Source organism: Capra hircus, chromosome 4 (genome assembly GCF_001704415.2).
Source record: "Capra hircus breed San Clemente chromosome 4, ASM170441v1, whole genome shotgun sequence".
Classification (NCBI taxonomy): Eukaryota; Metazoa; Chordata; class Mammalia; order Artiodactyla; family Bovidae; genus Capra; species Capra hircus.
The window spans coordinates 41,198,297-41,220,617 of NC_030811.1; the positions used below are offsets into that span (position 1 = coordinate 41,198,297).

General features: G+C 42.1%; 1 protein-coding gene across 1 annotated transcript in view; it reads right to left on the minus strand.

Moving 5' to 3' along the window:
* The window catches only part of GLI3 (GLI family zinc finger 3), a 314,645-nt gene that overhangs the window by 88,124 nt on the left and 204,200 nt on the right, over positions 1-22,321 (minus strand). Inside the window, exons 5-7 of the mRNA XM_018046999.1 lie at positions 18,536-18,741; positions 13,879-14,025; positions 8,815-9,016 (exon numbers count right to left, since the gene is read on the minus strand). Of these exons, the coding sequence (XP_017902488.1) occupies positions 8,815-9,016; positions 13,879-14,025; positions 18,536-18,741 (555 nt within the window). The remainder of the gene's footprint in view (positions 1-8,814; positions 9,017-13,878; positions 14,026-18,535; positions 18,742-22,321) is intronic.

Below are 22,321 nucleotides of genomic sequence, written 5' to 3' on the forward strand. Positions count from 1 at the left end.
AACCTAGACAGCATATTAAAAAGCAAAGACATTATTTGCTGACAAAGGTCTGTCTAGTCAAAGCTATGGTTTTTCCAGTAGTCATGTTTGGATGTGAGAGTTGGACTATAAAGAAAGCTGAGTGCCGAAGAATTGATGCTTTTGAACTGTGGTGTTGGAGAAGATTCTTGAGGGGCCCTTGGACTGCAAGGAGATCAAATCCGTCAATCCTGAAGGAAATCAGTCCTGAATATTCATTGGAAGGACTGATGTTGAAGCTGAAGCTCCAATAATTTGGCCACCTGATACGAAGAACTGACTAACTGAAAAAGACCCTGATGCTGGGAAAGACTAAAGAGGAGAGGAGAAGGAGACGACAGAGGATGAGGTGGTTGGATAGCATCACCAACTCTATGGACATGAGTTTGAGCAGGCTCCAGGAATTGGTGATAGACAGGGAAGTCTGGCATGCTGCAGTCCACGGGGTTGCAAAGAGCCAGACAAGACTGAGTGACTGAACTGAACTGAAGAGGACAGGGATGGGCTGGATAAATTAATAATAGTACAATGAACAAAGCTGAGTGGCTCAGATGGTAAAGAATCTGCCTGCAATGCAGGAAACTCAGGTTTGATCTCTGGGTCAGGAAAATCCCTGGAGAAGGGAATGGCAACTCACGCCAGTATTCTTGTCTGGAGAATTCCATGGGCAGAGGAGCCTGGTGGGCTACAGTCCATGAGGTCACGAAGAGTTGGACACGACTGAGTGATTAACACACATTAGGGGACGTGTTCTGCTGTAGTCTTTTATACTAGGAGAGTAAATAGAGCTGATTACAATATTTAAAAGACCTGTTTCTAAGTAAAAGTGAATTTTAAAAACTTGGAATTATAAGAAAGATGGCAAGAGGTTGGATCACCCAGCCATGTCATGCTTACAGGTCAAAGTTTCTATCTTACTGTTTAATGACTTGAGTCCACATGGCATCTACCCATTCCCTAAAAAAAAATACATAGGTTTTCCTTAGAGCTGCATGGAACATCTTCCATTGAGTCTCCATACCACAGGTTTTCTGTGTTAATGTGGGATCAGGGTGTAGGGTGTTGCCCAGGACAGAGTGATTAATACTCCACGCATTTTATCTACATTGGCTTCAACAGAAAGGCTCATCATCAGTTTCCAGGTTCATCTCTAGAAGCCCTCCCTGACCTGAAGAACTCAGCATGGAGCCAGGCTGCCCTGAGGTTGATGTGAGAACCACTGCGGAATCCTGACACCGGTGGTCACAGGAGAGCCCGAGTCACAGAGGCACCCTCTCTTACCCAAAGTGAGGAGGAATGACGAATATGTGGCAACTATTCGCAAAGAGTCAGACACAACTGAGTGACTGAACTGAACTGATAGATTCTTAGGAAATGTTTTTAAAGTAAAATCAATGCTAGCAACCTATAAACACATTTTTTTCTACTGCCCTATTTGGTCAGTTTTGTTCAGATATGAAATTTTTAAAGATACTTATAAGAAACTCATGTGATGCTTTTATAATGCATTTCTTCAGATTGGGCACTGGGATTAAGAAACTTCATGCTGCAGTCTAAACGTCCATTGACAGAGGAATGGATAAAGATGCGGTATATATACACAATGGAATATTCCTCAGCCATAAGAGAATGAAATAATGCCATTTGCGGCAACATGGATGGACCTAGAGACGATTGTGGTAAGTGAAGTAACACAGAGAAAGACAAATATCATATGATATCTTTTAAATGTGGAATCTAAAAACACACAAATAAACTTATTTACAAAAAGAAACAGACTCATAGACATGGAAAACAAAGTTATGGTTACCAAAGGGGAAAGCAGGACTGGAAGGAATAAATTAGAAGGCTTGGGATTAATATATGCACACTACTCAGACTGGTTCCAAATAGGAAAAGGAGTACGTCAAGGCTGTATATTGTCACCCTGCTTGTTTAACTTATATGCAGAGTATATCATGAGAAACGCTGGACTGGAAGAAACACAAGCTGGAATCAAGATCGCCAGGAGAAATATCAATAACCTCTTATATGCAGATGACACCACCTTTATGGCAGAAAGTGAAGAGGAACTAAAAAGCCTCTTGATGAAAGTGAAAGAGGAGAGTGAAAAAGTTGGTTTAAAACTCAACATTCAGAAAACGAAGATCATGGCATCTGGTTCCATCACTTCATGGGAAATAGATGGGGAAACAGTGGAAACAGTGTCAGACTTTATTTTTTGGGGCTCCAAAATCACTGCAGATGGTGATTGCAGCCATGAAATTAAAAGACGCTTACTCTTTGGAAGAAAAGTTATGACCAACCTAGATAGCATATTCAAAAGCAGAGACATTACTTTGCCGACTAAGGTCCATCTAGTCAAGGCTATGGTTTTTCTAGTGGTCATGTATGGATGTGAGAGTTGGACTGTGAAGAAGGCTGAGCGCTAAAGAATTGATGCTTCTGAACTGTGGTGTTGGAGAAGACTCTTGAGAGTCCCTTGGACTGCAAGGAGATCCAACCAGTCCATTCTGAAGGAGATCAGCCCTGGGATTTCTTTGGAAGGAATGATGCCAAAGCTGAAACTCCAGTACTTTGGCCACCTCATGTGAAGAGATGACTCATTGGAAAAGACTTTGATGCTGGGAGGGATTGGAGGCAGGAGGAGAAGGGGACGACAGAGGATGAGATGGCTGGATGGCATCACTGACTCGATGGATGTGAGTCTGAGTGAACTCCGGGAGCTGGTGATGGACAGGGGGACCTGGCGTGCTGCGATTCATGGGGTTGCAAAGAGTCGGACACGACTGAGTGACTGAACTGAACTGAACTATATATAAAATGGATAAACAACAAGTACTTAATATGTAGCACAGTGACCTATACTCAATATCTTATAATAATCCATAATGGAAAAATATCTGAAAAAGAATACATATACACACGCGTGCGCACACCCACACCCACACACCCACACACACACATCTATGTAACTGAATCAGTTTGCTGTATACTTGAAACTAACATGGTAAATTAACTTCATTTACCATGAAGTTAATGGTAAATGGTCACAAAGAGTCAGACATGACTGAACACAAGCACAACAACAACAACCCAAATCATGTAACTGGCCAGTCATGCAGACATAGTTAGAAAAACAGCATCGATTTTTAAAAAACATCACCAGACATGATTATATTCCTATTATAAATAGCATTTCCTACCAATCCCTTTAGTCATGTTGTCCCACTGGAGGATTTTTAAGAGAGAAAGAAGGGAAACAGAATAGGATATCCACAGTGAGTCCTGGCAGGTTTGGCCTTTGATTCAGTCCACAAACTTCCCTGAGCTCCCTGGTCTCTAAAACAACACACCCTCGCTGGGCCCCAAGCCTTGCTATAGGCCTTGGATCAACAGTCCACCACTATACACCACCTGGCCCTGCCCACCTCCAACCTTGTGCTTTGCCTCATCTGCAACCTAGGCTGCTGGTAGTCTCCAAACATCCTCTTTGTATCTGACTGGAAGCCTTTCTCTTCCATGAGTTCCATGAGGACAGGGATCATGTCTCTCATTCACCTATGCAGCCCTCATGCCCAGCACAGTGACCAGCACACAGCTGAAACTGCAGTAAAATATTTGGGGAATAAGTGAGTAGTAGATTAAATGAAGCACTACCTAAAACCAATGGTCACATCTGGGAATAAATGCAAAGTATCCTTTTTAGTCAGGATTTATTATTTTCACTGATTCTGGGGGAAGAGAACGTTGTCTCATAATTTTTAAAAGATACAATCAGAATTTTAGGAGTTTGGTTATTTGGCTCTGGATTCATTCATCTATTCTTCAGTGTTTCCCACCCAACTCATTTCGAGTTGTTTCTCAGACACAAATGAGTTGACTCATCGCAGGTAACAATGCAGTGTCAAGCTGCACTGGTTCCTCCTCTGCTCCGGAAATGGCACTGGAGCTGCCAACTGCATCCTTACTCCAGGGCCTCCAGCAGGGCTGATGCTTCCGTCCTCTGGTCACCAGGCAGAGCTGGGCAGTACCAGCCACAGAAAACACACACTCATTTGTGAGGCCGCACTTCTGGGCACTCAGCTCTCATTTTCACCGAGATATCTGTCCTAGCTGAGCCAGACCTGAAACTGCTAAGGATGTGAAGCCTTCTTCATTTGCCATTAAACCCAAAGTGAGAAAGCTTCAACTGGTGGGTTAGAAATGAATGGATTACTCACTTCTTCATTTCATTTACGTTTCCTAGAAAATGGAAGATGAGAGTCAGTTGGAACAATCTTTCCTCTATTTCTAGGGGAAGGTATTAGCAGAGGTCAAACTATTTCTAATTTAACACTATTAACTGGATAAAAACTGGCCTTTACCATACAGAGGATACAGACTGTATTGGATAAATGTGACTCATCAAGTCTTAGATGGCATTTCTCAGGGTGATGGTGAGTTTAAATCTTTTTCGAGACAATATTTCACAACATCCTTTCCAACTGCATAGAGTTATTTTTTTAAATGATTGTCTTAGCAATGTCTTAATAAGTCAGACATAATCAGGAACCATTTCTTAACATGTAGATGGGTTTTTATGAATAAATATGTGGTCTATATGGAATTTTTATCGCAGTCTAAATTATTAAGTAGATACATCAACATAAGAATCAAATGGGCTTCCCAGGTGGCACCACTGTAAAGAAACTGCCTGCCAAGCCAGGAGACCTAAGAGAAGTGAGTTTGATCCCTGGGTGGGGAAGACCCCTTGGAGAAGGGCATGGCAACCCACTCCAGTATTCTTGCCTGGAAAATCCCATGGACAGAGGAGCCTGGTAGGCTACAGTCCATAGGGTCGCAAAGAGTCAGACACAACTAAAGCGATTTAGCAGGCACACGTGCAAGAACCATATACAAACTGAAGATGGACATTTGCTTTTGTAGCCCTTTATTTTGTATTCATCCCTCTGCATTTCTATACATCTATCAACTTATGGATACATTACTATATTCATACAGACTATAACTTTCTGACAACAAAAATCATTCATCCACCACAGAGAAAGTTCCTTTTAATAAGGAGGGTGATTAGAATTCTAATGGCTCATTAAAGAGCTCCTTCATTTATTCACTCCAGAAATATCTGTGGAGTGCTGTCAAGGTGACAGGGAGCAGATGTAATGGTGTGGGGAGTGTGGCCTTGAACAAGGTATCACAGTCCTACACCTTCTGGCCTTTGTGTCCCAGTGGAGGGAGACATATAGCAAACTACCAGATGAGCAAGTCAACAGGGGAATTTTAAACAGAGGTCCATGTATTGTCAGCCTCTTGGAGAAGAGCATTGGAACTGGAACGTGCATGTGAAGGACACTTTTTAGAAAACTGAACGTGTCTTCACACATTGAAACATATCTTTAGAAACTGAACTGACACCATTACTATATGCACTGTCCACATGAGAAGGAGATTAAGATTAGAAAACACGCACAAGTCAAATGTAAAAGTCAAATGTGTCTGGTGCAAATTAAAAAGCAAATGATCGGACGGCTGGTCCTCTCACAAAGACCCTCTGCGCTTATGCGTGAAACAAGAGTAACACTATGCTTTCCAAAACTGCTATGAGATGAAATCGGTAAGAGCATCTCACACCAACCATGCCCCTGGGTACAAAGCAGAGATGAGCTGCATTCTAAGTTCACCTTTGCTTCTGCATCGTTCCCTCTTGAGAAAGTTACCCTGTGTATATCTCTTCATGCAGCTTCCCTCCGTCATCCACCAGTCCTCCCACTTACTGAGGAGTCCTCCAGTCGGTCTTCAGATTTCGCCAAGTGAAACTTGGAACAGGGCTAGAGAAGCACTAATGTTATTCCAGCTAAAAGCCTGGCAGGTGGTGCCGATCGTAATTCTTCTAATAAATGTGTTATTATGGCAAGGCGACCTCATCTTGGGTTATCTGTATTACTTTATATGCATCTAAAGCTACGCCTTATCCTAACACAGTGGCTGTGTATTGAAGAACGAGAAGTCCGGCTGCAAGAGTGAAGAGCCAAAGGCAAGGGTGAGCTGAGAGCCTGATGGCCCTAGCCATCTGACTGCAAACAGGTCTCTTGGGAACTGAATTAGGGTCTCTGCTTCCAGCTCCAATGAGAATAACCAGGTCCATTGTAGCTCCTTGGTGGCAGGGGACAACGACCATTCCAAGTCAGGATACTGGCAGTTTCTTAAGGACTGATACTAAATTATCTAGAGAAGGGAAGGAGATTAAGAAGCTGGTGAAGATGCTGGGGTACAAATTAAAGACGGCATCACGACCATCTGGCACCATTTTCTCATCTAAATCCTTTAGAGGCCTTATAAAGTCACAGTAGCTGGACAGAGAGCACAAGGGAAGAAAAACAAAGACGAAATAAAAATTCAAATGAAGAAACAAATATCACTCCTGTGAATTTCACTGTGTGCCCCATTGCTATGAGTTCTAGGCAAGCCACATAATAATGACATGATTTCAGCAGACTGAGATATCGTCAGTGGCAATCCATGATCCCAGGGAAATCTGCCAGGAGTGCAGAGCAGCCAGGCCATGGCTGGAGATGACCTCAGAGCCAGACTGGGGTGATTACAGCATAGCATGGCCAGGCCCTGGTGGCTCATCTTCTGGACAGATCATCAAGGCCGGTTCTCCTGAGGTTCTGCCCTTGGGTAGCGGTCTACATCCAGGTACTGACCATCCACACCAGCTTTAATAAACGTTACCCCTTTCCTCTATCGTGGGAATCTTGTCTGTAGTTTACAAATGTGAAGACGGAACTTCTGAGCCAGTAGGCGAGTATGGTTTGGACAGCTGGTTCTGCCTGACTTTAAAGCGAATCTTAAGACCACATCAGCTAATACTGAAAGTACCCCAGGACCCCTCTGTAGGTACCAATTGCTATCATGTTGTTGTTGTTATTCAGTCACTAAATCAAGTCAGACTCTTTGCAACCCCTGGACTGCAGCACTTCCCTGTCAGGCTTCCTTGTCCTTCACCATTTCCCAGAGTTTGCTCAAACTCACATTCATAGAAGTCAGTGATGCTATCGAACCATCTCACTCTCTGTCTCCCCCTTCTCCTCCTGCCTTCAATCTTTCCCAGCATCAAGGTCTTTTCCAGTGAGTCGTCTCTTCACATCAGGTGACTGAAATATTGCAGCTTCAGCTTCAGCATCAATCCTTCCAATGAATATTCCGGGGTTGATTTCCTTTCGGATTTACTGGTTTGATCTCTGTGCTGTTCAAGAGACTCTCAGGAGTCTTCTCCAGCACCACAAGTCTATCATGCAAACAGGGTTATTTATTCTGTTCCATGGTTCCATACTTTCTTGACTGTATTAAAAGAACAGATGCAGCAGAAAAATGACATCATATCAAAATGGAGATTTATAATATTTGAACACTTGATGCTGAAGCTGAAACTCCAATACTTTGGTCACCTGATGCAAAGAACTGACTCGATGGAAAAGACCCTGATGCTGGGAAAGATTGAAGGCAGGAGAAGGGGACAACAGATGATGAGATGGTTGAATGGCATCACCGACTCGATGGACGAGTTGCAGCAAGCTCTGGAAGCTGGTGATAAATAGGGAAGCCTGGTAATGCTGCAGTCCATGGGGTGGCAAAGAGTCAGACACAACAGCAACCGAACTGAACTGAATGTGCCTGCCGAAGGAGACTGCTGATAACTGAACTAGCAAAGAATTAAAACTGTAATGGAAACTTACAGAAAAAAATAACGGTATTCATCATTTCCAGTAAATACTGTATGTGACTACTGCCAACATTTTTCTGGACTGTTAGAGTTTTCCTAATATGTATATCCATCATGGAAGTTGCATCAATGCCTTTAGACTAAAATCCCTGCTGTCAGGGTTTTCTTTTTTTTTTTTTTTTTTTGAAGTTTGAAAGAGATTTATTTAAAAACAGAATGACAAAAAAAAGCGCCTTGGTATTCCGTTTTGGAATTGTTGGGTTTTCCAACAATCAACAGTCACTGGAAAGTTAAAACACCTCCCCTAAGGCCCAGAGGTACAAAACGACGGTCTCCACAGGCTCATGGTAAGCAGGACACGATGTGCAAACCCGAGGTTGACGGAGACCCACCCCCTCCACGCAGGCAGCCTACGGGGCTCCAGACCTCCCGGAAATCACCGCCAAGATTCACTACCGAAGAGTGGATGCAAAAGCCATCCGGCGAAAGTCCTGCTGTCAGGACTTTCCTGGTGGTCCAGTGGCTAAGACTCTGAGCTCCCAATGCAGGGGGCACAGGTTCAATCACTGTTTGGGGAACTAAGATCCTGCACGCCACTCAATATGGTCAACAAAATCCACCCTGCTGTCCCTTTTTCTTTCTTCCTCTCAAAACACACCTTTACCCTGTGAGACAAGACTCACATCTGGTCTTTTGATTTCTGTCCTGTCTTTGCAATTGTCCCCAAACCAGGTGTGAAGTCGGTTTTTCCTCTCGGGAACTATAACTAGTAAGGGGAAAAAAGATCCCCATTCTCACTGTCTCTATGGAGTGGATTTCTTCATTCCCAAAGAACTACTATTTCTCTTTACAGGCTGCTAACTAACATCTGCAAATAAGTCTTTTTGGCACAATAATTGGCTCTGGAACCCACTGTAGTGAAATTTAACCTGGATCCCCATCTCAGGTCAGTCCCAGTGTCCTGATGTAATTCTACCTTGTAGGCAGTCAGTACCGCAAACATAGGTGCAGGCAAGCAGTGATGTTTTATTAAAGAAACGTATCATGGATTTAGGGAAAATACATACCTGATTGCACTTGCAGATAAGTGGCCATAGGAGCCACTTGCTGAAGAGCTGCTGCGGGAATTATTGAGAATTGTGACCAGGGAGTTGGGAGATGTCCTTATCATGGTCTGAAGGTCAAAGCTGTGATCGGACAGTGGCGATATGGACAGTGTACGTTTTCGGCTCGGCCGGGCTGACAGCCTAGGGCTGGGGAATCTGGTGCCTGTTATATAAACAAAACAGAATCTGATTACCTGTGGCTGGATTTGGTACCTGTTATCTATTCCTATTACCCCGCATGGAAGAACTGGAGGATAAGAAGCCAGCGACCAGTGGTGACAAGTACCTTTCTCTTCCTGCTTGTGATCTACTGGCTACAATTGAGGAAATTAGGGAGAAATATTCATCTTCCAGGGACTTACCTCAGGGGAGCTTTGTTTATTAATGTGCAGGCAAAATGATAAATTGCTAAACAAAAGGGAAAGACTTTTATGTGTTATCCCTCTCATTTCCACTGATTTATGAATCTGACGGCTGCTTAGATATTCTCATCATTAATTCACCACAAGCGACAGAGACAGTGGTTCCCACAGTCACATCGCACCCATCCTCCCTGCTCCCAACACGCATGGCTTTAAAGCAATCAGCCAAAGGGGAAAAATGAATTAAAGTACCCTAAGATAAAAAAAAATCCAGCTAGTTATGCCTTCATTTCCCCATGATTTCTGTAGCTATCTGATCACAGACTATTTATGGCTTTACTGAAAAAACTGATAAATACATTATCCTAAATTAATGGTTCTCGATGGAGGGGTGGGAATAGATTTTGCCCCCAGGGGACATGTGACAACATCTGGAGATATTTGGGTTATCACAACTCAGGGGGTGCTTGAAAGATCAAGAGGGTAGGGAAGTTACTGCACACCCGGGGATGTGCAGGGCAGGCCCCCATCATGAAGATTCATCTAGTCCTAGCAGTGCCCAAACTGAAGGACCCTGCCTTAAATTCCCCATATCTAACAGCCTAAGTCCCAAGAAACATTTAAAAGCTTGGGACTGTGGTTTGTTTACCCATTTTCCAAGGGCAGGTTGGGAGGGACCCTCTAAGCATTATAATAAGATAACATGAGTCAATTTTAACTCTCTGGTTATTAGATCAATCAATTAATCAATCAATTAATTCTATGCATTTATTAGAGTTTTGAGACTTCAAGAAGATTCCACTGATGAAGTTCTGTTCTAGAGGTTAGTAACTCACACTGAAATGCCTGCCAACTTAACACAATGCTTGTTACACAAAGAGTTAAAAATTAAATGCCCATTTGCCTGCAATTTGGTAGAGATCTGGATTTCAGAGCCTAACTATAAATGTGGCCCACAGGTCCACTCCTGCCTTTTCTAAGGTCACGTTTACATTACAGAGTGAGCAAACTAAGTTTAATGACAGAATGAGAATATAATCCTACTAGGTAAGAGGCAAATCACATATAATTACTTTTGAGAAAGCATGCAGGGTTTCTGTTTCAAAGAATGGGTACATCTGCTTACAGGGACATGGCAACTTGGGGTACACAGAAAACAGTAGTAGAGGGTAAGACTTCTTTATAGAAAAATGTCTGGGTACCTGGTCTATAGAAAACTAATTGGGAATATTTTCTTCATCAGCGGTGAGCTTTGACACAAGAAAACAATCCAAAATGATTTAAGATAATTTAACGAAATGCAATAGATGACTATGAAAGACTTACAGATATTACTATAGAGATAAATAGGCATACTTTATAGCTAATAAAAAATAAATCATAAACCGGAACTTAGTACCATCCATGAATATAAAACTGGTAAACCAATTTGAATGACAAATGTGGTCCCTACTCAAATCCTTCTTTCAGGCACATTGAAACTGAATTTCTTCATTTAGAAGTTTCATGACCCACATGATTCAGGCCATGTGAGTACAAAAACAGCAGTCCCACTGTGTTCACAGCAGTTAATTGCCTAAACCAGTATCTTTTATTATGACATCAGCTTTACACATAAATGTTTCATATTTACTCACTATGAGAGGATAATCCCATCCAAGAAGTTTTTCAGTGAGGAAATGCATTCCACTTCCAAAGGACTCCAAGGACAAACCAGACTTCTGGTCAACTTCAATATCATCCTTGACAGTAACTATTCTCAATGAGGTTCAATGATCCCTTGCAGAGTTAGAAGTAGCAGGACATTCCAGACAGAGCTGATGCCCTGATTTAAATCACTAACTAGATGAGGGGGTCATCTGATGCTTGCTATGAAACACTGGGGCTTATATCCTCTCACATCATCTGAAGACAGAGCCCAAGGCCTTTCATGGAAGCTCGTGGTTCCCTAAGGCCTGGTTAGTCCATCTCCTCTGTTTTCCTCTCCAAGATGGGCACTTACTTAAGTCAGTTTCCACCATATAAACAGTGTGGTTTTCAGGAGCATTTAGGATTTCTCTAGGATATTCCCTACAGGGATTACTTGCTCTCCTATCTTTAAAAGTCACTAGAATCCCAAAAGGTGGAATTAGAGCCATAAAACAGGCTTGTTCATTCTAATGCCCAACGTAGGAATACTCTAACCTGAAGCTGGCTGAAACCCTGGTACACCCACTGTTGGCACATTTTAAAGTCAGGTGCTCATCTGAGCCCAGATTATTGCTGCTTTTCTGCCAACCAATGAGTCCTGAAGATTTGTTACAGTGGAGTGAATGAACCACTTGATCCCAGGCTGGCTCTGCTTTCACTACTGTAGAGCCAATGTAGAAATTTAACCTCATTTCACTTCTCCCTTGAAAAAAATCTCATAGGTTTTATATTTAATACATAAGAACAGGGGACCTCTCTGGGAGTCCAGTGACCAAGACTCCACGCTCCCAATGCAACGGGCCTGGGTTTGATTCCCTGTCAGGGAACTAGATCCCACATACTGCAACTAAGAGCTTGCATGAGGCAACTAAAGATCGTGCACGATACAACTTAAAAAAGAAAAAAATCCCACATGCCATGATGCAACTAAGATTCAGCACAGCCACTTAAATAAATAAAATGATTTAAAAAAAATAAAACAGAAGAACATTCTCTTTATGTCCTGTTAAGCTAAATGCTACTTCAACTACTTCAGAGGACAGGGATATAGTACTTTTTAAATGCTTTCCAGCCCTTTATTATGCTCTTCCCAACCCCCTAGCAACCAAGCAAAGAAAGTCATCAGCGTTTAAGACAGTGATTTGGGATCCCCTGTTGAAGGGAACAGCTAAACTACAAGGTAAGGGTTTCAAAACAGCTGAAAGAGAAGTGGCCCGGGTCTCTACTGTTTCCTCCTAAATATAAGCCTGAGCAGTCTCATTGTTCTAACACTGATTTCCCGCTCTGGCTTTCTGTTAATTGTTTTGTTTCTCTATTCTAATGAAAGATTCTGACAAAGAAAAAGGAGGTTTCTTTTTATGTGATGAATAATAGGATATCTAAATTCCTACTTAATGACAATCAATTTACCATATACTCTGGCAAATTAAAATGCCTTTAATTAGTTTTTACTAAGTAAAAGGGTAGCTTCATCCTTTATTTAGATAAAAACCGCCATTGCCTGACTAAACACATTCTCATCAAATAGAGAAGGTAATATGGGTTGACCTTCCAAGGAGTCTCTCTTATTTTAATTCTTTATTTGCAGATTTTTAAATAACTGATTTGCATAATAACACTCAACTTTTTTTTTTTTTTTTCAACAACCCCTAATTGAAACGTGGTCATGATGAATCTGCAATGGAAACTCTTTCTTCTACAAAGCAGAACCACAAAATCCCTGCGGAAGATGTAACATATTTCTTTCACTTTGGGTGAGGTAATGAACTCCCCAACGGAAACCCACCCAAGCAGTGTTCCTGTGTAACCCAGCTAAGTTACTAAGGGGACCAGAGCGTAGGTTTTACACTGTGTGGACCAATCATCTTCTGTCTATTGTAAATCTGAGAGCTGAACTGTTAACCACTGCTAGAGAGTGGACCAAGGTCCACTCATCATCACAGAAGAATCTAAACAGCCTCTAGATAGAGAAGCACAAATTAATCACTGCCACTAGAAGAAACAAACATAATCTTTAGCATATGTCCTACTCAAACTCATATTATCTTCGTATTCAAAGGGTTTCATTATGTATACCTCGGATGATACTTTGGCTTCACTTCCTAGCGCCTAGTAAATGGATGGGAACCTAAAGGATTAAAAACTCTTAGATGCTCTGAGAAATGATAATCACAGGTTCTAATCTGTACCTCTAGTCTAAAGAAGTGGCACTAAAGTGGTCATCATAAGCCTTGAGGGGTCCAAAAGTAAGTCATTTAAAGTGCATCCAATGATCCCAGTTTCCTCCACTGTTAGGTGCTAAAAGTAGCCCTTTCTGATGTGGAAATGATTTCTGTTTCCTATATAAGAGGTCTCAGTGAGACAGAATTTTTTAACATAAAGAAAACGCAGGAGTGCACACAACAACAAAGAGTAGCCCTTGTTTGCAACAACTAGAGAAAGCCTGCACAGAGCAATGAAGACAGCGTAGCCAAAAATAAATTAAATAAATAAGACCTAGAGTCACTTAAAATAACATTTTTTAAAAAAGAAAACATAGGAGGAAAATAAGAAAAAAATAAGCCTATGAAAAACATGAAATCAAGTATAGGTCTCTTTAAGTTAATTTTTAAAGCATAAAATCTATAAAATCAAGAAACGGTTGGTCAAAAGCACATTCATCTAACCAAACACATTCCCTTATTCTGCTACCAAGACAATCAGAGCCGACTAGTGTGTTTTTGAATCTGCCAAATTATAACTGCCTGCATCTTTCAGTTCATTGACATAAGGTGAGCAAATTGGCAAGTTTCAATGGCCAAGTCTGTGGGAACTTCCTGGCAAACCAAGCAAACCAGAGCCCCAAATACTGGTGGTGCCTCCTCCTTCTCTGCTTTGGAAAGTTGGGTAATCATCTCATCTTAGTACCTTCCTCTCCCTTTCATGCATTAGCTTGGCCATGCCCGGAGCTACAGAAGACAGCCCTGCCACTTACTATCCATGGCATGAAGATACTCCATGTGGAGGGCCCCTGCACCGGCGGTGGCAGCGGAGGGAATGATGTCTGCATAGGGGCTGCGCTGGCCGGCTAACAGGGCCATCTGATGATAATATTCTGCTGGGCTGACTCCGGCGTGGGGGGCTGGATGGAAGAGGAGACAAGAAAAGCATGGTTACCAGTTGGAAGAAGGTCAACAAGAAGCTTTTCTTGAGATACCCCAAAATCCATGTGTCACGCAGCCCAGAGAGCCATTCCTTTCACAGTTTGTTCTAGGAAAACTTCTTTAACTCAAACTGTGCTTTCACTTAAGATTCCCTGATATCATTGATTAGAAAATAAAACTGAAGAAAAAACACAGAAAAAAAATCAAGTACATGATAAAACTTTTGAGGTTAGTTTCAAGAAATCACTAAGACTGGCATATATACACTACTACATATAAAATAGATAACTAATGAGAACCTGTGTATAGCACAGGGACCTCTACTAAGTACTCTGTGGTGACCTAAATGGGAAGGAAATCCAAAAAATAAGGGATATATATATACATATAGCTGGTCCACTTTGCTGTGCAGCAGAAACTAACACAACATTGTAAAGCATCTACATCCAATAAACAATGATTAAATTCACATATGTGCATATATCTGTACACTCATTCCTCTGCTTGCTCCCCAAAATAAAAGTGTCTTATATCAAATGGAAACAGTGACACACTGTTTTCTTGGGCTTCAAAATCACTTGGAGAAGGAAACGGCAACCCACTCCAGTACTCTTGCCTGGAAGATCACATGGAAGGAGGAATCTGGTACGCTACAGTCCATGGGGTCACAAAGAGTTGGACACAACTGAGTGACTTCACTTTCAAAACCACTGTAGATGGTGGCTGCAGCCATGAAATTTAAAGACACTTGCTCTGTGGAAGAAATGCTACAACCAACCTAGACAGCATATTAATAAGCAGAGACATTACTTTGCCAACAAAGGTCCTTCTAGTCAAAGCTCTGGTTTTTCCAGTAGTCATGTATGGATGTTAGAGCTGGACTATAAAGAAAGCTGAGCATCGAAGAATTGATGCTTTTGAACTGCGGTATTGAAGAAGACTCTTGAGAGTCTCTTGGACAGCAAGGAGATCCAACCAGTCCATCCTAAAGGAAATCAGTCCTGACTATTCACTGGAAGAACTGATACTGAAGCTGAAACTCCAGTACTTTGGCCACCTGATGTGAAGAGCTGACTCATTGGAAAAGATCCTGATGCTGGGAAATATTGAAGGTGGTAGGAGAAGGGGATGACAGAGGATGAGATGATTGGATGGCATCACCAACTTGATGGACATGAATTTGAGCAAGCTCCGGGAGTTGGTGATGGACAGGGAAGCCTAGTGTGCTGCAGTCCGTGGGGTCTCAAAGAGTTGGACATGACTGTGCAACTGAACTGACTGACTATATAGAATCACTGTATGTTCACATTTTTTTCCCCACATTTCTTACAGTAGTAGACAACTTAGATAACTACAATGACCTTCCTGACATATTTAAAATACTTCCCTAAGCTTTCTGGCAAGAGGGTCTGAGTCAGCTCTCAGTAGCTGGAGGACCCAGGACCATGAGTAGAAAAGGCCGCGCAGCCCGAATTTAATAACACACGCCTGAGTGGTAAGCTGCAATTTTGTGTTCCATAATTTTAAAGTTCTTTTTTCTTTCATTTCAAAATCAAGAAGAAATATACCTATCAATCTGGAGCAATTTACTGGCAAGCGTCAGCTCTATAAGAAGGGGATAATGATTGGTTTCCACTGGACAACTTATGTGCCAAAGCTGCAGGCACATAAAGCTGCAGGCACTATAGCAGTTCTGAGGGTCAGCTCCAGAGGCACTAAGATCTAGATACAAATCCCAGCTCCACCTCTTCAGGAAGTTGCTGGGAGGAGTGAAGGCGATGGTGCATGGAAAGTGCCTAGCACATAACATTGGAAAAATAAAAGCTAGTTTTATCATTAAAATGTAGAAACACTGGCATTCTAGCAACAGGTCTAGGTATGCTTTATATTTGTGTTCAAATACTTTTTATTTACTGAAGTATAGTTGATTTACAATGTTATATTAGTTTCAGATATATAGTAAAGTGATTCAGTTATATATACACATGTATTTTTTTCATATTCTTTTCCAGTATATGTATATAAGATATAGAATATATTACTAGTTCTCTGTACTATACAGTACATTGTTTATCTATTTTACATATAGTAGTGTGTATCTATTAACACCAAATTCCTAATTTATCCCTCCTACCCTCTTTCCCAAACCATGTTTGTTTTCTAAGTCTATGAGTCTATTTTTGTTTTGTAAATAAGTTGCATGTGCACACACGTGTGCACTCAATCTCATCTGACTCTGCAACCCCATGGACTGTAGCTCACCAGTTTGCTCTGTCCATGGAACTTTTCAGGCAAGAATACTAGAGTGGTTGGCCATTTCCTCCCCCAGGGGATCTTCCCAGCCCAGGGATCGAACTTGCATCTCTACCATCTCCTGCAATGGCGACTAGATTCTTTATCACTGTGCCACCTGGGAAGCCTGTAAATAAGTTGACCTGTATCTTTTTTTTTTTAGAGTCCACTTATAAGTGATGTATTTGTCTTTCTCTAACTTCAATTAGTAGATCATCTCTAGGTCCAACATGTTGCTACAAGTGGTATTATTTCATCATTTTTAAATATTCTTTTATATATCTTATATTATCTTTTATTTATTCTTCTTTATATTTCTTACTTTTCATACATCATAAAGATAGATATATACAAAAATCATGGACCGCAAGGGACAAATATGAGTGACTTGACTCTGGGTATTAATTGGCCTCCTGTGAGTCAGGACAAAAGATGCAGAACTAATAAAAAATGTTTTATTCATACTTATCATCAAACACTATGAAAAGCAGATGATAAGATGCTTTAACTAGAGGTACCACCCTAGAGGTGGCCCTGCTAAATTTCTGGAAGCCAGGCATCATTCCAAGCCCATCGTCAGCTGACCTGTCTACCCTCTTTCCCTCTGTTCTTGAGAGTCACTTTCATGGAGTCCCATGTATTCTATGGAGGTGACTCTCCATTTTCACCACTGGAAAACCAAATCCAAAGCAGAACAAACTCCGATCTCACTCTTTTACAATTTTATTTTTAAAGTGTGCATCTTGTCCAAATGGCAAAACTTCTTGCTTGGGTACTATACAAGTATATCCACTGCAATGAATCAGAGGGGAAAAAACAGTGAGTCAGCAGCTGTTGCTGGAGCCCAGCCACTCCTGGAAGTATGACTGGGTTAATATTTACTGAGAAATTTCAGGCTGCTTCTACTTACTATCCCCACCATGTACAACCAGCCCTGGGAAGCGTGTGCATGGAGAATATGGGCTGTGCAGGGGCAAACACTGCTGGGTAAGCCAGAGTACATGTGCGCCTACACAAGCACCAGCTATTTGTGGTTTGCTGCAGAGAACTCACACTTCTCTACTTGTCATCAGTACAGCTTAAGCCATTCTGAGCCTTAACACAGATTCTAGCAATTGTAGACAGGTGAGTTTGTATATGTGTTCATGAAATGGGAAATGTGCTCTCTGAACCAAAGGGACATTAAAAAGTTTTTTTTTGTTGTTTTGGGGTATAGTTGATTTATAATGCTGTGTTAGTTTTGAATGTACAGCAAAGTGAATCTGTCCTACATATACATATTTCTACTCTTTTTTAGATTCTTTTCGCATATAGGCCATTATAGAATATTGAGTGGAGTTCCCTGTATTACACAGTAGGCCCCAAAGGAGCATTTTAATCATGGACAGTTGTGGAATGAACAGCTCCAATTTAAAAGTCAGGTGACAATAATTAATTGGGAGGCTCACAGAACAACAGGAATCTGGTCCTTGGGAGCTGGAAATGAGCATCCTGTATGAGAGAATTAAAGTCAAAGGTTGTTTCTTGTCCCACAGCATCCCTCTTGCAGTGTTCATGTGGCATGGTCAAGGACAAAGGGCACATACAACAGGGCTAGGCCATCATGTTCTCTAAGATCTTGCTATTTAGAATGTGGTCCCTAGACCCGCAGCACTGAAACGACCTGGGGGCGTCTCAGAAGTGCAGAACCTCAGTCCCCCAGACCCATCCCACCAGGAAGCCTATTTTATCAGCATCCCCAGGTGATGTATATGCACAGTGGAGTCTGAAAAGTGCTGCTCCAATGGACTGTATACATGTGCCCTTCAGACCTGAAAAGTGTTCCTCAGAAGGTGAGCAAAATGTGCTGGTTACACAAGTACAATACAGGAGTGGCAATACGTCAGTCTACATAGAGCCACAAAACAGAGTAGCGAATAACAGGATTTGGGCATCACAGCATTCTGGCTCTTGAGTTCCCCCTCTGCCACTTACTAGCCAAGGAACCAGGTTGGAAGTTACTTGGCCCCTCTGCCAAATCTTCATTTGAAAATGGAGATTATACCCTCACCCTCATGGAGGCGTCATAACACTGAAATAAGAGCATGCAATCACAGCACTTAGCACAGCCCCTGGCACACAGGACACAAACGCATCAGTTACTCTTTACCACGTCCCATGACGTGCGGAAGCAGGATAGGCTGGTCTGAAACTCACCATCTGTGGGGCTCAGCCCACGAGCGGCCGAGATCATGGAGAGGGATGGGCTGCTGTGCAGGGACCGGATGTAGTCCATGTAGGGGTTGATGTAGGGATGCGGGGGGCTGAAGGGGGACTCGGAAGCTGCAGCAGGGTTCCGATGTGGGGAGATCCTGATGAAGGGCAGGTCAGAATACGTGGGGCTACTAGATAAGGCAGAAGGCCTAGGTAAAAAGAAAAGCAGACACAACAGGTATACATGAGACGAGCTCCACAGGCAGAGGCTGTCTGTGAAAGAAAATAAGCACGATTGCAAGGTGTCTCGGGGGAAAAAATATCAGGCATTTACATTTCAAATCACAGTGACATAATGCAGGCAGAATGCTACTATACAATTGTTTAGGCAAAGAAATTTGACCTTTGAGAAATTTTCTGGCACTCGCAATACAGGAAAATAAAGCCTTTGGTTTTCCTCATGAGAGGAAATTCTAAACAGGCATCTGAGCTTGAGGTAGTTGTGATTCTATTTTCCATTTGATGTGAATGTTAATTTCACTGCTGAACTTACCTCTCACCATCATAGTGTTGCATTAAAAAAAAAAAGGAAGGAAGGGAGGGAGAGAGGAAGGGAAGAGAAAGAAAGGGAGAAAGGAAGGAAGGGTGGAAGAAAAGGAAAAAAAGGAGAGAGAAAGAAAAGAAGGAAGATTCGGCTGGTTTGGAAGTCTGAGCAGGCACAAAGCAGAGATGCCTACAAATAAGAAAAAAGTCTAATTGTAGCAGTCTGTAAGAAACGTGAAATTGACAGTCTATAAGGCCATGCTCCAGCTTTAGTGCTCTGGGTCTTGCAGTTCTGAGTAAAACCATTTTCTCCCATCTGTGTTTCCCTGTTTTGAAGGCAGCCATAGGAGGCAGCTTTCTCTCATACTTTTTTTGCATGTGGCTTCCTGATTGGCCACATTCAGTGAACAATCAGTAATGAAGTGCGGGGACAGAAAGTTGGAAAAGATTGAGCTCATGTCCTAGTTGTAAGGAGCAAAGGTAGAGTGTAAGCTTTTGGCTGATGCAAATAAATTCTAAGGCACACCGCTGCCACCATACCCCACCCACTCCAGGGATTCCCTTCCCAGAGCCGGCCCCACGCCCTGGGCACAGGCGTTTGTAGAATGGCCAGTGTGTGGAACACCCCTCTAGCCGCCCTGTCCCTCCTCTAATAGGAAACGTTTTGTGTGGATAATCCAGTGAACTGGCTCTGACAGGCTAAACGCTTGTACTTTCTCTTTTTTCATTCACAGAGAACATGGCCATAAAGAGGCGAGGCTGTGATAGAGCGGGATGTACTGACTGTAAACTCCTCTCAGGGCACTGGCTTTAGGAGTGAAAGGAAAGGGAGGAGAAACAATTTCTCATCTCGCCTCCCCAGCAAAGGCACACACAGCCGGGGCTCTGGCAGCCAACCCCATTAGAATGGAATCCTGGAAGAAGCCCATTCTTGCAAGAGCACAGAGCAGGCACGGAATTAAATGAAACCAAAGCTCATACCGTGAATTTTCTCCCAGTAGAAAATCAAAGAGGTTAAAATACACGAGAGAGAGGGGATTTTCCTGACTTTCTTCTTATTTTTTTTTTTTTTTACCATTTTGAACTTTAAAAAAAAAAAAAAAAGAGGCTTTTTATTTGTTCTTAAGTGCCACTTCTGGAGAAATAAACTACAAATCGAGAGTTTTCTAAATTTACATGTAGGCAGGGTGAGAAGTCACCACCTGAAAATAGTTACATCTTTTCCAAACAACTTGAGGCTTTCCATAATCACTTAGAAAACAGAAATTGGCACGATCTATTAGTCTATCCTATTTTAGCTCTTTCCTGCAAAATAAATTGGCTCTGTGTCCTTGGTTAAATCTGAAGCTCCATTTAGACTTGCTGCTACTTTAGAGAACATAGGACTCTCAAATTCAGTCATTCATTTTCTACCGGAAAGGAAAATCAATCCTTCCAATCTGATTCCAAAGTGATTATTACGAAATACGGCTCACTTGTGGATTTATGATGAGAGACAGATGCCACAAGAACAGACATGTCAGTAGAGAAGCAGGCATTTCGAGATCCATGAGATGATACCTCCTAGGCAAGCTTTTTTTATGATCCATGAAGAACTCACTCTGAATCAGTGAAGGTGATGCCATTGCTTATTGGTTTTTTTTGTGAAGCAAAAAATTGGAACCTGTAATCTTTCTCAAGTTCCAGAATTGAAAATGGTAGTAAGAATATTCCTAGCAGCTTAGATTCCATTGAAAAATAATAGATGGGGGAAAAAAAACAGCATTTAGAACAATATGAACATTATAGATGTCAGGCTGAGGTGGTCGCCACCCAAAGGAGCAGAAAAACTCTCGCTTTTCTCGTCTCACGAAACTGTGGATGTCAATGTGCGCACCATCACCTTCACTTTCATTTGACCTCTTTCCACAGAAGACTAAGGACAACTATTCTATGAGTAACGAATCGAGACCTGGGCATCTCTTTCCCAAAAGGAACACCCAGGCTCTATCCTCGCTTCCACACCAGTGTGGGGCAACAGCAGAAAAGAGTCTTGCCTCCAAGATCTGGAGATAAAGTCAGGCAACTCCACACACTCTGGTGAACATGATATGCATGCATGTCACTCCCCTTCAGAGACAATGCAGGGAAGATGTGGGGTCACCTATTTCTCGATGAGATAGTGGGACATGTTTTCAAACAGGCTTGCAATTATGAAAGCTGCAAGGTGTCAACTGCACTAAAGAAAAGAACTATCTAGTAGACAAAGGACAGCCACCCCCTGGATACAACAGGAAAATGGTTAATGAGGGTCACTCTGGGTGGGGTCATCAGGAATTCTGGAGACAACTGACTCAGATCATCAAAGCAGTAGTACTCTGGAAGGGCTTGTGGATGAAGGGGAACTGACATGAAAGGAACAAGAAGTTGTGTGATCTTGGCTGTGATATGAACCCCTCTTGGTGGCTCATGTGGTAAACAGGCTGCCTGCAGTGCAGGAGACTGGGGTTCAATATCTGGGTCAGGAAGATCCCCTGGAGAAGGGAATGGCCATCCACTCCAGTACTCTTGCTTGGAGAATTCCATGGGCAGAGGAGCCTGGCAGAGGAGCCTGGCAGGGTACAGTAGATGGAATTGAGACAGTCAATCACTAGCCAGGTTAATAAGAAGTCCAGGGTCCCCGAGGAGGAAAAGGGGTCTGGGGCTCTCAAGGAAGAGATAAGGGTCTCAATTCTCAAAGAAGGGAAAAGGACAAACATTTTTCCTATATTTCTTAATCTTAGTCACATAAAACTTTTTTTTTCTTTCTTTAAGCCTAAAGCTGATGATTACACAACAAAACAACTCAGCTTAAACTCTGTACCAATGATTATATAACAACAGTGTATCCTGTTTGCGGACAGTTTCTCCTTGAAAACCTTCTAACTAATCCTGTTATCTTAAAATGTATAGTACTACCAGAGTGGGTCTCATAAGATCTTTCTATTAGTTCTAATCCTGTCATCTCAGTGATCAGAGCAAAGAAATAGAGGAAAACAATAGAATGGGAAAGAACAGAGATCTCTTCGAGAAAATTAGAGATACAAAAGGAATATTTCATACAAAGATGGGCTCGATAAAGGACAGAAATGGTATGCAGCTAACAGAAGCAGAAGATACTAAGAAGAGGTGGCAAGAATACACAGAAGAACTATACAAAAAGGATCTTCACAACCTAGATAATCATGATGGTGTGATCACTCACCTAGAGCCAGACATCCTGGAATG